The sequence below is a fragment of the Myotis myotis genome, unplaced genomic scaffold (assembly GCF_014108235.1).
Source record: "Myotis myotis isolate mMyoMyo1 unplaced genomic scaffold, mMyoMyo1.p scaffold_m19_p_2, whole genome shotgun sequence".
Lineage (NCBI taxonomy): Eukaryota > Metazoa > Chordata > Mammalia > Chiroptera > Vespertilionidae > Myotis > Myotis myotis.
The window spans coordinates 36328413-36345116 of NW_023416324.1; the positions used below are offsets into that span (position 1 = coordinate 36328413).

The window sequence follows — 16704 nt, forward strand, 5'->3', positions numbered from 1 at the left end:
ACCTCTCTCCTCCTCTGGCAGCAGCACGCCCTGGAGGATTCGTTCTCCCTCTTGTGGAGTGGAGGATCATAAAACATAGCTAAACCCGCGGCACCAGCCCTTCCTACATAAAAATCAGCAGGTAATTCACTCAACGCTCCTGGCAAGAGCTAAGGCACCTCTAGCGATTATGGTCTGACTGGTTAAGACACGTGATTGTCCAAAACATTGTTAGCTACCAGAGAAGCTTTTTCACATTGGAAACTCCCTAATTAGGCTAAATGTAACTTTGCTGACATACTGCTTTTTTTTTTATATATAACTAACAGAAGAGGAAAAGAATTACTACTATAGCTACAGCTAGCCACTGGGTGTCAGGTATTACACTGAGTGCTTTATTGAGAGGCAACACTGTATAAGAGTCAAGGGCGCAGGCTCTGGATGCAGACTCCATGGGTTCTAATCCCAGCTATGCCACTCTAGCTACGTAACCCTGGGTGGAAGTTACTTAACCATCCTGCCTCAGTTTCCTTATCTGTAAAGTGGGAATAATAATAGCAGACTACCTTATAAGATTGAAGAGTACAAACAGGAATACTTAGAACACAGATTGATAAATAATAAATAACCAATAATTAGATTTTTATATTGTTAACAGATAAGTAAACACATTATTTCATATATTTTATATCTTCATTTTGGAGACAAGGAAACGAGATCAGAGAAGCTAAGTGGTCACGATCAAATAATAAGTGGTGGAAGCAGGATCTGACCTTGGTTGTGTAACTTACACTCTTTACATAAAATGGAAAACTGTTCATTGATAGAGGCAATGACTATTTTACATCCCATGACTCCTTGAGACTAGGATGCCAGCCAAAGGGGATAAGAACAGATAAAGACCCTCCTGAGCTCTCAGACCCTCAGGCAGGGTGATTCACTTCTTCTTTTCTGTCACTATACCTACACCTACCTCAGACATAGAAATTAGCACATACTATTTATAGCAATATGCATTTACCAGTCTCTCTTTGCTTAACCATCGAAGCTACTTGAAGGCAGGGTCTATAGCTCATTGATAACACTTATTGAGTTAAACTCTAACCAAGGTCATTTGACAAATGGAATTGGGACTGAATCCAGGTCCGACTCCACAATGAAGGAAAGAGAAGGGAAAATGGGCATGGAGGGTAGAGGGAAAGAAAGAAGAAAGGCTACACCGAGGCACACATACACAGGTAAATGCATACCTCTATATACACATATACATGTATGTGTGTGTACATATATGTCTTCATATATATACACATACATACATATTGCTTTACATATATCAACTCTATTCATACAATAGCCCTATAATATGGGTATTAATATTTCCATTTCACTGATAAGGAATCTGAGGCCCAGGGAGATGAAATAACCTCCCCGACAAGGCAGAAGTTAATGAGTTGTGGGGCTGGAACTTGAAGCCAGTGACCTGGTTCCAGAAACCATGCTTTTATACAGGATGTACAGCCCCTCATCAGGAGAGCAGGCAGGCAGGGAGGGAGGAGAAAACTGAGAATGTGGCACAGGTCAATCTCCTACAAAGCCAAACTTCCTCATTTTGAAGTGGCTCTCACCTGCAAGTCCCTAATTGTTGTTTTTTGTTTTGTTTTTAATTAGCCAATGCTATACAAGAAAGGAAGTTTAGAACGGGATGTGATGCACAGCCCACGAGTCATTTCTGCATTCTCTCTTCTGGGCCCTGACCCTTTGCAGACTTCTCTTTAACAAAGTTGCTGACAGCACAAGCATAAGTTTTGATGATCACTCTTCCACCTTGCTCTAGAGCAGGGGTGGGAAATGTCCGGCCCGCCCACAAAATCATTTGGTCTGGCCCAGCCAAGGCATTAAGGGTGAGTTAATTAAATGTTTGACCAAATATAGCAGGCTTATTTTTAAGTTGATAATTTTGTATGGCCCTCGAATAATGTTATAAATATCCAAATGGCCTTTGGCAGAAAAAAGGTTCCCCACCCTTCTCTAGAGCTTCATAATTAGCGGCTACAGACCTAGCTAGCTGAGTCATCGTGACTTAAATAACAACATCCCTATTGTTTCCAACACTTGGATAACACAGATAATGCTACAGTGGAAACTTTCAGGCACAATGCTTTTTGCTTATTTTGTTCATTTTTCTTTAAATAAATTCCAGTTTCTATTGGTCATTCCCTTAGTTTTACAGAAGATTATATGAAATTACAATATTGTGATAGTACACTGAATTGTATACTTGAAAATGGTTAATATGGCCAATTTTATGTTAAGTATATTTTATCACAATTTAAAAATGTACTTGTACTTATACAAATGGATGGTAAATGCTGAGACACTGGGTATGTTTGAACCCGGAAATACAGCAAGCAGGGGCTGCAGCACCCAGAGACAGAGGCCCACGAGCTCAGTGGGAAAAGGCGCTCATGGTTACAAACCGACAGCATTCCAAATGAGTCAAGCTACTCACCAACCTTTTCGGAATTCGGGTACATAATGGTATGTCTTCTCTCCCAGATGGATTAAGAAGTTGGAAAGATTCCCACTAATTGCTATGGCAAAGACCAATGTGGCGCATATCCAAAAGGGGCCTGCAAAGGAAACCACAAAATTCAGAGACAAGAAAATGAAGCACCAGCCTTTAGATTCTTAAAGCGTGTTTTCTCATCTCCCTTGCCCTATTCATGTAAACAAGGGACAATGACTTTTTAGATGCATTACTATACCTGTTTAGTGGGGATTTTCTTTTTTAAAAGGTCGAATACAGAACTCAGTATTTAGCTGTCTTAAAGGCAGGGGAGATTGGAATGCAAAAGCCAAAACAGCGCCCTAGCTGATTTGATTCAGTGGACAAAGTGTCGGTCTGCGGACTGCAGGGTCCCAGGTTCGATTCCGGTCAAGGGCATGTACCTTGGTTGTGGGCACATCCCCAGTAGTGGGTGTGCAGGAGGCAGCTGATCGATGTTTCAAACTCTCTCTCTCTTCCTCTCTGTAAAAAATCAATAAAATATATTTAATTTAAAAAATCCAAAACACCTCCATAATCAGGTGAATTAACACACTGATTTGTTTTGTTTATAGCTTCTTTTATTGGAGGATCACCAAATCTGTTAAACCTTTACCATCAGGATAGAGGAAGCAAGTATTTACCTTGTCTAAGTGCTAAACGTGAGCGCCAGAAAAAAAATAACTTCAAGCAGACAGGTTCTTCTGTGGTCTAAATGGAAGAGTATGGCAAGCAGAACACTTTAGGGAAGAGTTAATGCAATCTACCTGTTCACTATGGGTGTGTTTTTGTGCATTTAAGGCTTTATTTTTTCTTTATTTTTAATAAAAAAAGTAATAAACACACATAATTCAGTGTCCAAAGGTACAAAGGGGGATACAGAGAAAAGCAAACTTTTTCCTCTCTGTTCTCTAGCTATCCATTTCCTCTCCCAGATCTCACTATTGTAATCAGTTTCTGGTAAATCCTGCCAGAGATTTCTATACACATATAAGCAAAAGTGCGCATGTGTGTCTGTGTGTGTGTGCGCGTGCATGCATTTTATACAAATGGCAACATACATATTTATTTTCACCTTAATATATCCTGGAGATTCTATCGTAGCTATTCATAAAAATAAGTTTTATTCTTTTTCAGTGGCTGTAAAACATTCCACTGGATGGATGGTGCACCATGCTTTGCAGACCCCTTTCATCATTTTCCTTGATTTCATGAACACCATCTTTGTTTCTCGCCATTTAGAAAAAGTACTATTAGAATATAATTTTAAATCTAGAGATTTTAATATGTTTTATGAATTTCAATTTCACTAATATTTTGCAATACTTTTTGGGATAACTGCAGGCACCTTGACAAATCATAAAATTAAGAGAACTATTGTGTTGGGGAGATGACTAACAGAAATGGATTAGCACTTTTCAAAGCCACCCTGAATCCTGAAGGTGGGAAAGGGAGCACCAACACTGGGTGCTCCAAAGAGTCTCTGCTGCAGCCAAGGACTAAATTTTGTTCACAGTATTATTCCGAGAGCCTACCACCTTAAGTTGCAACAAACAAACAAAACGGGGTTTTTAAGAAAAACCCTACAACCAACAATTAAAAAATTCCCACCCTGGCTGGTGTTGCTCCATGTTTAGAGCATTGGCCCATGCACTGAAGGATCATGGGTTCGATCCTGGTCAAGGGCACAGACCTGTGTTGTGGGTTCGCTCCAGGTCCAGGTTGGGGCTCATGTGGGAGGCAACCAGTCGATGTATCTCTCTAACACTGATGTTTCTCCCTCTCTCTTTTTCTCTCTACTTCCCTCCCTCCCCCCTTTCCTTCCACTCTCTCTGAAAAGTAATAAAAAAAATATTCTCATTTGAGGATTAAAAAAAAAAAAAAACTTCCCAAAAGCTTTGTAAAAAAAATGAACAAAACTGACCATGTATTGTTGATAAGTGGAGACCATCCAAGCATATGACCACAAGTGGACACAATTCTTACAGTACCCACAACTAGAAAGCAGAGAACATCGTATTCCGTCAGCCTCTAGGCCCTGAGGGCACAATGCACCGCAGACACAAGGAAGCTTGGACTCCAGAGACACCCCGCCTGTTCACCCCAGGCCTGCACGCGGCTTCATACCACCTTCTCTCTTCCTTCTTCCTGCCAAATTCCTACTCTTACTTGGGGTAAGGGTGGAGGGAGCCTTGATTTAGTTTGTAGTATGCATTTTTATATTATGAAATATTCCTAACATACAGAAAAGCACAAAGAATGATAAAACAAATCTTAATTTTTCTCTTTTGATAAGACTGCCTCGGAGTGTGGGAAACAAATAGTATAAAGTAGGCTTAGCTCCACGCTTGGCATTTGTAGGGTGCTCAGCAAACATTCGTTCTCTCTTCTTCCCCCTTGGGGGTGGAGGCTAAGACTTTATCTTCGAATCCTCAGCCTCTAGCACAAAATAAGGTGCTCACAAATTGAGTACTTATCTGTGCCAAGCCCCTTGCACTGATAACATGGAGCCTGCCTCTCAAGAAGTTCTCAAGCGAGAAGAATGAATGAGAGAGCTAAAAAGAACCACACTTGGCAACTGCTGGATGAGGGGCATGGGCCAAGGCAATGGTTTTCACACCCTGCTCACTGGAGCTCCAGGAATTCCATGGGTCTCTGGATGGAGCTTCTGGTACCATCATGGAGAGTGGGAGCTGACCAGAAGGGGGCCTCTCCTCAACCTCCAGAGCAGTTACTCTTTTAATGGTTTAAATATCGGACATCTGCCCAGCCGGTGTGGCTACCTCTCTCTTTTTCTCTCTACCTCCCCCCTTTCCTTCCACTACCTCCCTCCTTCCCCCCTTTCCTTCCACTCTCTTTGAAAAGTAATAAAAAAAAATATTCTCATGTGAGGATTAAAAAAAAAAAACTTCCCAAAAGCTTTGTAAAAAAAATGAACAAAACTGACCATGTATTGTTGATGAGTGGAGACCATCCAAGCATATGACCACAAGTGGACACAATTATTATAGTACCCACAACTAGAAAGCAGAGAACATCATATTCTGTCAGCCTCTAGGCCCTGGGGGCACAATGCACCGCAGACACAAGGAAGCTTGGACTCCAGAGACACCCCGCCTGTTCATCCCAGGCCTGCACGCTGCTTCATACCACCTTCTCTCTTCCTTCTTCCTGCCAAGTTGAGAGTCGACTTATGAACCAAGAGGTCACCAGTTCAATTACCAGTCAGGGCACATGCCCTGGTTGCAGGCTCCATCCCCAGTAGGGAGCAAGCAAGAGACAGCTGATTGCTGTTTCTCATCAATGTTTCTATCTCTCTATCCTTCTCCCTTCCTTCTCTCTCTAAAATCAATAAAGACATATTTGAAAAAATAGTGGACATCTGTGCCATTTGATGAAAAGGTTCTATATCTTAAAACTTCTAGTCTCATAGAATAAATCTGGGCTTTACATAAATAACACTGAACTAGGGAGAGAGCAACCAAAGGACTTATATGCAAGCATATAGGCCTAACCAATGGACACAGACAACAGGGGGGTGATAGGGGGTAATGTGGGGATAAGGAAACATATGTAATAATCGATAAAAAAAAATTAAAAACAAAACACTGAACTAGGTTCTAGTTCTACTTTTTTATTTCCTTTCACTTCATTTATTTTTATTGATTTTAGAGAGGAAGGTAGGGCAGAAACCCACTGGTGTGGGAGCCCTTTCCCCCCCGAGTACTGCGTGAGCCTCTGACCTTTCTCAGACAGCAGGGACACTGAGGATGACAGTCACCTCCGGGCCCATCCCTCTTACACACCCCAGTGCTGCCTGCGTCCCAAGGGGAGCCAGCCTGTCTGAAGGCAGAGCTGGGACTCAATAAAAAAATGTGAGAGTGCTTCTCTACCCCAAACCAATTCCTCCAAAGTTAAAACCAGCATCTCCCCTTAGACAAAGTAACTTAATTTGTCTCAAGTTTGTAATGTCATCTGAGGACTTTCAAAGGGCACACTCTAACTTATAATCATGGCATTAATGTAACAGATAATTGGCCTTTTTCCAAAATTCTTTCCAAGGTTTGCTACTGAAGCTCAGAAAAGTCAAATAGAATGTTGCATGCCCCACCAACAATGCATTTCTCCAACCTCCAGGTAACCCTCACACTCACCTGAGTTTAACGGGCACATGGTAAAGAATCAAAACGGCACTACACATACCGTAGAGATCTGGATTGCTGCGAATATATAACCTCACAAAGTTTTTTCCTGGTATTGGCAAAAGAGACCCTTTTATTCTGTCAAAGACCTGGAAAACAACATAGCAGTAAGTGTACTGAAGATTTTTTTAAGATTAATAAATCAACTACTGTAAAATTGAAACTCATTAGAGCTTTTATGATAGTAATATTTTCAAATACTATTAACCCTTTTACTTTTGTAAGATCCTATCCAGCATACAAAAGCTTTCACATTTCATTGCTTAACTATAGAAGAAACAACTCTCCATTACATGTAAAAGGAAAGGTGAAACTGCTTTACACACCTGGTAAGTGTCCACATCGAAAAATGTTTGATAGTATTCAAATGTCCAGAAAGGGGAGCTTTTCTTCTGTCCAGCAAGTAACTGTCAGAGGTAAAATAAAACATAATGAACACAAGTGATTTCCTTATTCCGGATACACAGAGAGGGGGGGCTGATCATATGTAAAATCAGGATGCAGAAAAGACCAAGCCCTCTATATTCGTCAACTTTGCAGCAGCCACACCGACGCTCAGCCTGATAAAAAACAAGCATGGGCTCTGAAGTCACACCAAAAGGCTGGTCCCTCCACTAAGGGCAGAGTCATCAAATCACTACACTCCTCTCAGTCTCAGATCTGTTACCTACAAAGTAGTGCTAACGAGATCTACCTCAGAGGGAGATTATATACAGGTCGTATGGATTACATGAATCCTCATAGGATTAGAGGGAGGATTAGATTAATTATACATAATATACTATGTATTATGTACAATAACATATATGCATACGCACATATACACACACACACATATATACACACAGAAGGCATTCAGTATAAATATTTTTCTTCCCTCACTCCCTCAAGATCTTTATTACTGTCCTCACCTGAATTCTCAAGAATCTGACATACTGATACACTCTGAAGTACTAGAAACTTAAAATAGACTCCTCTACAAAAGAAACAAAACCCCAGGTTAGAAGAGGCTCCCATGGGGACCACACCTGCCCCAACAGCACAGCTACCTGACTGCAGAGTGCAGGCTGAAGGACAGGAATCGGGACTGGTCTTCAGTTATCTGAAGAGGACTCATACAGCAAGGGGGAAAATAGACTCGGAGGAACTTTGAAGGGCAAGGATAGGTACCCTTGGCAAATATTTTTGTCCATTATACTAGGTAAAGGGAAAAAATTTTCACAATTCAAGTCACCCAACAGTGGCAGTGGCTGCTTTCCATGGTGATGAACAGCCTGTTTCTGGAGCCATTCCTGGTTGTCTTTCTGACATACCTCAAGCAGCATTAATATCTTGGAAGGGAAACTGAAATAGAGGAAACTGGGGTCCTTTCCAACCCTAATATTACAAGATAATGAGCACCAAAGACCCACATTCCATACTCTAGGCCAGCCGGATCCGGCACGTTTGAAATGAATAAAGCTAAAAAAAAAAAAGACCATACCCTTTTATGTAATGATGTTTACTTTGAATTTATATTAGTTCACACAAACACTCCATTCATGCTTTTGTTCCAGCCCTCCGGTCAAGTTTAAGAACTCATTGTGGCCCTTGAGTCAAAAAGTTTGCCCACCCCTGCTCTAGGCCAATTAATTGTCAGAATATTGGTAACCTTTTCCCAACACATAGACAACATTAAAATGATGGGCAGAATGTTAAGATTTTCCCCTATACATTTCATAAACTTTTGAAGCCTGCTGTTGCTCAATGCGATGATTAATTATACATACATATACATATACATATACATATACATATACATATACATATACATATACATATACATATACGTGTGTGTGTGTGTGTGTGTGTGTGTGTGTGTGTGTATCAATTTGTCTGGGCCACAGTGCACAGATATTTGGTCAAACATTATTCTGGATGTTTCTAAGAGGGTGTTTTTGGATGAGATTTACATTTAAATCAGTGAACTTTTTGAGTAAAGCAGATTGCCCTCCAAAACATGGGTGGACCTCAGCCAACCAGGTGAAGGCCTGAACAGAATGAAAGGCCGACCTGCTGAGCAAGAGGGACTTCTCCAGTAGATTGCCTTCAGACTTCACCGGAAACACTGGCTCTGCCAGGTTCTATTGCAGATGCCTTTGGACTTGAACTCCAACTTTTTCCCAAGTCTCCAGCTTATTAGCCCCCTCCATCGGATTTTGGACTTGTCAAGCATCTACAATAATGTGGACCAATTCTCTAAAATAAATTTCAGTTTCTATGTATGCACATCCTATTGGTTCTATTTCTCAGGAGAACCCCGACTATTACACTTAACTATACAAATAATTAATCACTCCTGTCTCCTGAGAGTGCCAACCACTTTAATAAGCACTTAAAATACACTAACTCCAGTATAGAGGGGCGGAGCACAGGCTCGGGACTCAGGCTGCCCCGGTTTAAAGTTCCATCTGCTACCTGCCTGTTCTGTGTACTGGGGCAAGTAACTTAAACTCTGCGCCTCAGATTTCTCATTTGTAAAATGAGGATAAGAATAGTTCCTGGCATTCAAGATTGTTTTGAGGATTAAATAAGATGATCCAAGTTAAGAACTTTAAATGGTGTCTGGCAGCTACTAAACACTGAATAAAGATTAACTATTGTGGTGATAAGGATGACACACTGTCTTCTTACATTTCAGATGAGGAAACCTAGACTTCAGGAAGTTAAAGTACCTTATCCAAGACCACATAGCTATTCCTACTATACTAAACCAGGATTCCAAGTTAGGGTCCTAAATCTGAGCTCTTTTCACATCTAGTATATAATGGTATTTGATTTAGCATACACTTTGGTAATTATTTTGATATTTCATGGAGTTTCACAAAGAGCACCTGACACCCAAGAGCTCCACTATTTTAACAAGCCTGGGTGGAAACCACTGCTATAAATTGGGTGCTCCCCTAGTGCACTACAGTCATGATTCCATTTATAAAATATTACTAGAAATAGGATTTTCCTGGAACACAACAGTGAACATGGAAATAAATCTTTGATATAAAAAAAGCCACCTGATAGTCACCATCCAACCAGGGGCAAAAACCTAGAAGTCTCCCTAGAAAATTCCCTCTCATGCTCTCCCCCTTTGCCACCAAGTCCTATTGAGCCCACCTCCTAAACATGTGTGTCCAGCTCTAGTTCAGGCTTCATCACTTCTAACCTAGACCACTTCCACAGTCTCCTACCTGGTCATCTAGCCTCAGTCCATCTCCCTTCAATTTATATTCCACATGGCTGCCATATCTTAAATATCTTTAAACATATCTGGCCATATTATTTAAAATCTTTTAGTAGCTCCAGATAGTTTTCAGAATATTCATATTCACTGGGTTGAGTCCTTGCCTATCTGTGTTGCCTCATCTCCTGTTTTTATCTATATTTTGTTCCCGATGTATGTGAAAATGGGAGAATGGGAAATGTACTGTCTGAACTGCCTATATCACCCTTCTCTGCCTTCTTCCGCTGGCTACCACCTGCTCTTTCATCAAGACTCAGTTAAGTGTCACCATCTCCAGGAAGCCTCTGTAACCCCTTTCTCTCTGCTCCCACAACCCTGGTGCTCCCCCATCCAGTGTGCTTCCCATGGATGACAATGGTCTGTATGCCTATCTCTTTATCCCCCCAAAGCAGGGACCACGTGTGATGCCACTTTGTGTTGCCACTGCCTGGCACCCTACCTGGCACACAGGAGATACTAAATAAATGCACGAACACGTTTTTTCAAAAATAAAATTTCAAAGACAAGTACGAACCTCAGTTTTGTCAGAGTCATCGTTTCCCAGTAATTCATCATCCTCTTCTCTCCCAGAGCCCCTTGGGGGTCCTAGTCTCTTGGGAGTTTCACCAGGACCCTCAATGTTTATCGTGGTGGCATCTGGGTTTGCTGCTAGAGAAGTGGCTACATCACCAAATTCTGAAATCAATTAGAACACAAATGTATCAAAGGCCTTACCCACACTAGAAATGTTATACTTTTAATTTAAAGACCAGCTGTTATAACCTCAACTTTGCTACAGACCCTGTCTAATACAAATGGGAAAAAGGCTCTGAAAAAAAAATAATGTCATCTATGGGGGGGGGGGGGGGGGAGTAAGAGATCAATCAAAGGACTTATATGCATGCATATAAGCATAACCAATGGACACAAGACACTGGAGGGGGGGGGTGGTGAGTTAAGGGCATGTGCCGGGGGTTAGGGGAGGCCAGGGGAAGGTCAATGGGGAAAAAAAGGAGATATATGTACTACTATTTGTAATACTTTAAACAAGAAAAAAAAGTACTGCTTCGGAGTAGAATGCAGAATTGGCATGATTTTTTAAAATAAAAATAAACGAGGCTTCGGTGAAAAAAAGTATGTCATCTAGAAATCAAGCTGACAGAGAATAATAATTATGAAGACAACAGAAGTTGGAGTCAGACCTAGATTTTAGTCCTGGCTCGGCTACTTACATGAACATGAGTAAGTAACTTAACCTCTGTAAGCCTCAGTGTTCTCATCTATACAATGGGGAGAATAATATTTACTCTAAAGAATTTTGGGAAAGTTAGCAATATTACCTAACTACAGTCCTTAACAGAGTGCCTGGCCCACAGCAAGTACCCAATCTAAACCTTTCTCCTTTGATTCTAATACAAAATTAAATGAAGTTATTTTTTTCCAATAGGCCTATGTAATCACTACAGAAAATATGGGAACAAAATTTAGAGTAGAAACCGCAGAATAAAAATCACTTTTAGTCCCATCACATAAAGGCAACCACGATTAACTTTTGGTATATTTCCTTTTCTCTATATAATAAGATTCACGCCAGAAGATCATTCATTCATTCAACAAATATTTACTTCATGCCTACACTGTGCCAAGTACTAATTTAGGATGTGATAATACTATGTAAACAATACTATATCCTATTCTGTCTACTGGGGGGTTATATAAAAATGTTTTTTCCATTTTTATATCAGTCTACACAATGATCACTTATGTGGCTACATAATATTCTATCAGCTGGGGTCAGGGAGAGTGGGAGAGAGAGACCCTAAGTTAACACAATTATTCCACTGTTTTTAGATGTTTGAGGTGTTTTCAAATCTTCATTAGTACTAATAGTCTGTGTAGTGAAAGTTTTTTGAGTTATTGCCATAGTGTGATCACTAGGTCAAAGCATTGAAATGTAGAATGTATGGCAATAACTCAAAAAGCTTTCTCAGTGTAACCACTAGGTCAAAGGGTGAAAACCATTTTTAAGGCTCTTAGCTATACTTTTAAAACTGCTTTCCAAAAAAACCTCACCTATTCATGTCCACAAGCAATGACTGAGACTTCCTGTCTCTTGGTATCCGAATGAACTTTAGTTAACTGCTCTTGAATGCAATTCAGGGAATCTCCAGAACTTGGCAGGACTCAGATAGGGTACCAGCAGGGCACCATTATAACTACAAGCAGGGCATGAATCCTATGACTGACAATAGGATGGGACTCTTGGCTAGCCAAGCCCACTCTTATTGCCTTCCAGCTATGCAAAGAGTTTCAGGGAGAGAACTAAAGTGATTGAGATTAACTAGGTGGCTGGTATGTTACAATTATTTAAGCTTCAGTCTTTAATGTTTGACCGTTAAACAGCATGAGGGTCTGGAGCATGAGGTCCTTTGCTTAAGTTAAGACTCCATAACCCTGGGTAAATTACTCCATACCTCTGAGTCTCTTTTCTTCAACTATGAAATGTAAATAACACCTTCCTTACAGAAAGATTTGGAGAATGAGATAGTAAATATTGTTATAGCTATCATTAAATGACTGGACATAGCATTGACACTTAAAAGACACGTCACGACTTTGCCTGAGGGAATCAGACCAAGGAAGATATACTTAGGTTTTTTTTGTGTGTGTATTTTTTTTTTTATACTTAAGTTTTATATTTGAATACAGTAGTTTACCGGGGGGGAAGGGGCTGTCAGAAGGAAGAACAGAGAGTGTCGGGTTAGAGGTACAAAGGCCAAAGAGGTTCAAAGGAGATGATGACTCATCTAGCTGATGGGATTTGGAAAGGCTTCTTGGAGAAGCTGCCATATGAGAAGGATGGTCAGAGGGGCAGGGATGGCATCTCATGCAAAGCAAATGGGAAGGGCAAGACCTAGAAGATGGAAAACATGTCCCGTGTCTGAGAAATAGCAGATGGCATAGTTTGATTGAAATATAGACTGTATGATAACTATTCACACCTTCCGCTCTCTTAGTTATTCTTGCCCATTTCTGCCCTTGAGGGCAAGATTAGTATGTTCTTATTTCTGCCACCAACATTCTCTACTTCTACATCCTAGCATATCCCTGTTCCGTTCCTGACACAATGCCTTCCACCTGGAGAGTGCTGAACTCCACTTGTTCATCTAACACAGGGGTCCTCAAACTACGGCCCGCGGGCCACATGCAAATACAAATATTGTATTTGTTCGTGTTTGTTTTTTTTTACTTCAAAATAAGATATGTGCAGTGTGCATAGGAATTTGTTCATAGTTTTTGTCTTTTTTTAAATATATTTTATTGATTTTTTACAGAGAGGAAGGGAGAGAGATAGAGAGTTAGAAACATCGACGAGAGAGAAACATCCATCAGCTGCCTCCTGCACACCTCCCACTGGGGATGTGCCCGCAACCAAGGTACATGCCCTTTACCGGAATCAAACCTGGGACCCTTCAGTCCGCAGGCCGACTCTCCATCCACTGAGTCAAACCAGCTACGGCCATAGTTTTTTTTTTAAACTATAGTCCGGCCCTCCAACGGTCTGAGGGACAGTGAACTGGCCCCTTGTTTAAAAAGTTTGAGGACCCCTGATCTAACACTACCACTCTTCCTCGAGGAAGCCTTCCATGACCCCCAGAGCGAGTCCTTAACATGGTTTATAACATGACCTGAGAGATTGGGCTCCTCTCCACCCTCAAATCTCACCCTGTGACAGCCTCCCCCACCATCTGTGCTCTGGTTCCTTGGCCTTCTTTCAATTACTTGGGGGGGAAAATCAAGCAAACTTCCTCCCTTCGCAGGTACTTTGTATGTGCCATTCTTTGTGCTTGAATGTTCCCACACTGTACTGAGATAGATGGTCAAGGAAGGCCTCTCTCATGAAGTGAGATCTGAACAGAATGAGGGAGCAAGCCATGTGGCTATCTGGAGTAAGAATATCCCAAACAGAAACATGGCACAAAAGCCCTAAGCTCTAAGTGTACTTGGTGTCCAGAAGAAAGAGTGATGGGGCCTGTGTGGGTACAGCAGAGCAGTAGCAGATGAAATCAGAGAGTGGAGGGCTGGATCATGTAGAGCCTCCTAAGCACAGAATGGGCTCTGGATTCTACTCCTAGTGAGATGAGAGCCACTGGAAGGTGTATAGGAATGATATGGCTTCCTGGCTGGAAAATACCTACTGGAGAGGAGCAAGGGAGGAAATCAGAAGATCAGAGGTAAGGGCTATAATCCAGACAAGAGGTGATCATGACCTTGAGCATGGTGGGAGAGGAGCAGAAGTGGTGAGAGGTGATCAGATGCTGGAAGTACTTTGAAAATAGAGCTGATGGTTTTTGCTGATGAAATGGACTTCTGATCATACCTCTTCCTCAGATAGTAGTGAGATAGCGTAGGTTGTGAAGGTCAGCTGCCTGGGTACAAACCCTGCTTTAGCACTTATTAACTATACTAGAGGCCTGGTGCATGAAATTTGTGAACTCAGGGGGGTCCGTCAGCCTGGCCTGTGCCCTCTCGAAGTCCGGTAGCCCTCACGGGATGTCCCACTGACAGCTTAGGCCCGCTCCATGGGAAGCGGGCCTAAGTCGACAGTGGGACATCCTTAGCGTTGTTGCAGAGGCAGGAGGCTCCTGCCACTGCCACTGCACTCACCAGCAGTGAGCCCAGCTTCTGGCTGAGAGACGTTCCCCCTGTGGAGAGCACTGACCTCCAGGGGGCAGCTCCTGTGTTGAATGTCTGCCCCCTGGTGGTCAGTGCGTGTCATAGCGACTGGTCGTTCCGCCATTTGGTTGATTTGCATATTAGCCTTTTGTTATATAGGATGACCTTCAGGCAAATTACTTAATTTTCCTATGCCTCAATTTCCTCATTGGTAAATAGGGAGAATAAAATAACTATTTCAGCCCTGTTTGTAGAAGCAAAGCAGGAATTCTATTCAGATTTTCTGTAATCAGTGTACTAAATTTATGATTTTACCACCTGAAGGGTTATTTGGCGAAAAAGAACAGCTGGTGTTGCCAAACAGAAAAACCTGGATGGAGCCAACATTCTTTTACCCAGATGTTTGAAATTATCTTCTTTAATGTATGTGCCAGCTTTGCAATGAAAATATATTGCTGTGACTGCAAAAATACCAATCATAAAGATGAAAGTGGGTACCCAACTGATGTACCTTCAAACTGCAAGTCATCTACAGCTGCCATTCAGCCAGTGGTTCTTCTCCCAATTATTAGAAAGCAAATTTGCAGAGGTCTAAAAGGGAAAAATTAATAAACTTAAGAGGATACAAAAATATAATATCTGCAAAGAAATCTCATTTCGGCATTCGAAATGTTATTTGCTTTTCTTTTTAGTGGGGTTCCATAGTTTTTATATAAAGATAAAGCATTAGATATTATAAAGAAACTAAGTGGGGGAGAGTCCAAAGGGATTTCATCCAATTTCACTCACTATGTGTTTAGGGACCAGGTGCAGCCTGGAGATGGAAGGATGAGGTTGAGAAAGGTGTCTCTGAGGACAGTGAAAAGCAAGAACAGTTAAGCCTAGGCCGTGGTTAAGGTCATAAGCTCTGAGGTCAGACAGACCTGGGTTTCATTCCCGATTCTGCTGCTCCTCGCTGTGTAACTGTGGGCGCCTGGGGCCTCAGTTTCCTCATCTGTAAAATGGGTTCATAATGGTACCTACACATACGGTGTTGGGGGCGGGGGCATTAAATAAGACGTACAGCGCTTATGCACAGCCAAACAGCAGACGCTGGAGAGTCGGCGACCCTGCAGCCTGTAATACCCTGAGCAAAGGAAGGTCTGGGAGAGAGCTGCCCAAGAAGCAGAGGCGGTGTTTCAGGTGGAGGAGCTGGGCCTCAGTGGCCAGGGCAGGTAGGGGGTCCCGGGCCCACTCGGTCCCAGGCAGGCCCCGCACACCTGGCCGCCTCACCTCGGGGGCCTAGGCGTCCAACCGTCTAGCCGTCCAGCTGTCCAGCCGCCCAGGAAGGCTAGGTCCTGGGATGCTCCGAGCAGGTTCCGGTCCCTCCGAGTTGCCGGAAACCGGAGATCCGGGGGCGGGACTTCTCCGCCTTCTCCAGAGTCCCAGCCTCCTTAAAGAGACAGCAACACCAGTAGACTTAGGTTGGCGGCAACCCGACCTACCTGCTCCCTTCGCCCGCTACTTCCCGTGCGAGGCTCCGGTTCTTAAAGAGACACGCACGAGGTGGGCGCGCCGAGAAGGCCCCCCTCTGCTCGCCTCGCTCTGGCGGGGCGCAGAGAGATCTCTAGAGTGCGGAGTGTATTTTCTGTTTGTTTATACCTCTTTTCCTATTGAAATAAAAAACAGCGTTAACGAAGGACGATTGTGAAAATAAAAGTCAGCAATCCTTTTCTCCCAATTCTTTTTGGCCATAAAAATGTAATTAACCAGCGAGGGTGTGGATGAGTCCATCACTCTGAGTTTGTGAATGAGCGATCGAACACCCCAGTAAGTGTGGTCATTTGTTCCTTTCCTCCCACGACAGTCCGCCTGATGCCCCGGGTTGGACAGTGGTACCACTTTAATCTTTTTCTTTTCAAGCCTCAACACACAGACCTCTTCCTTTTTTTAATGTACCTGCTGTTAAGCGCTAAGATTGTTTGAAGCCATGTGTGGGTGAGGGAGAACTGAAATAGGTTGCACTTGGCATCCCCATGACTATTTTGTAACTGCCGATTTGTATT

At 42.3% G+C, this 16704-nt stretch overlaps 1 protein-coding gene across 4 annotated transcripts in view; it reads right to left on the reverse strand.

Annotated features, from left to right (window-relative positions):
- Nucleotides 1-16086, reverse strand: part of YIPF1 (Yip1 domain family member 1) — a 28852-nt gene extending 12766 nt beyond the window's left edge. For 2 of the 4 annotated variants that reach the window (XM_036347097.1, XM_036347099.1), the window contains exons 1-6: nt 15932-16086; nt 15171-15250; nt 10518-10678; nt 7053-7133; nt 6728-6815; nt 2493-2609 (exon numbers count right to left, since the gene is read on the reverse strand). In XM_036347097.1, coding sequence (XP_036202990.1) covers nt 2493-2609; nt 6728-6815; nt 7053-7133; nt 10518-10678; nt 15171-15201 — 478 coding nt within the window. In that variant the 5' untranslated portion in view covers nt 15202-15250; nt 15932-16086. Of the gene's footprint in view, nt 1-2488; nt 2610-6727; nt 6816-7052; nt 7134-10517; nt 10679-15170; nt 15251-15918 lie in introns of all 4 variants that reach the window. The other 2 variants (XM_036347100.1, XM_036347101.1) reach the window with 2 other exon arrangements.
- Nucleotides 16087-16704: the final 618 nt, after the last annotated feature.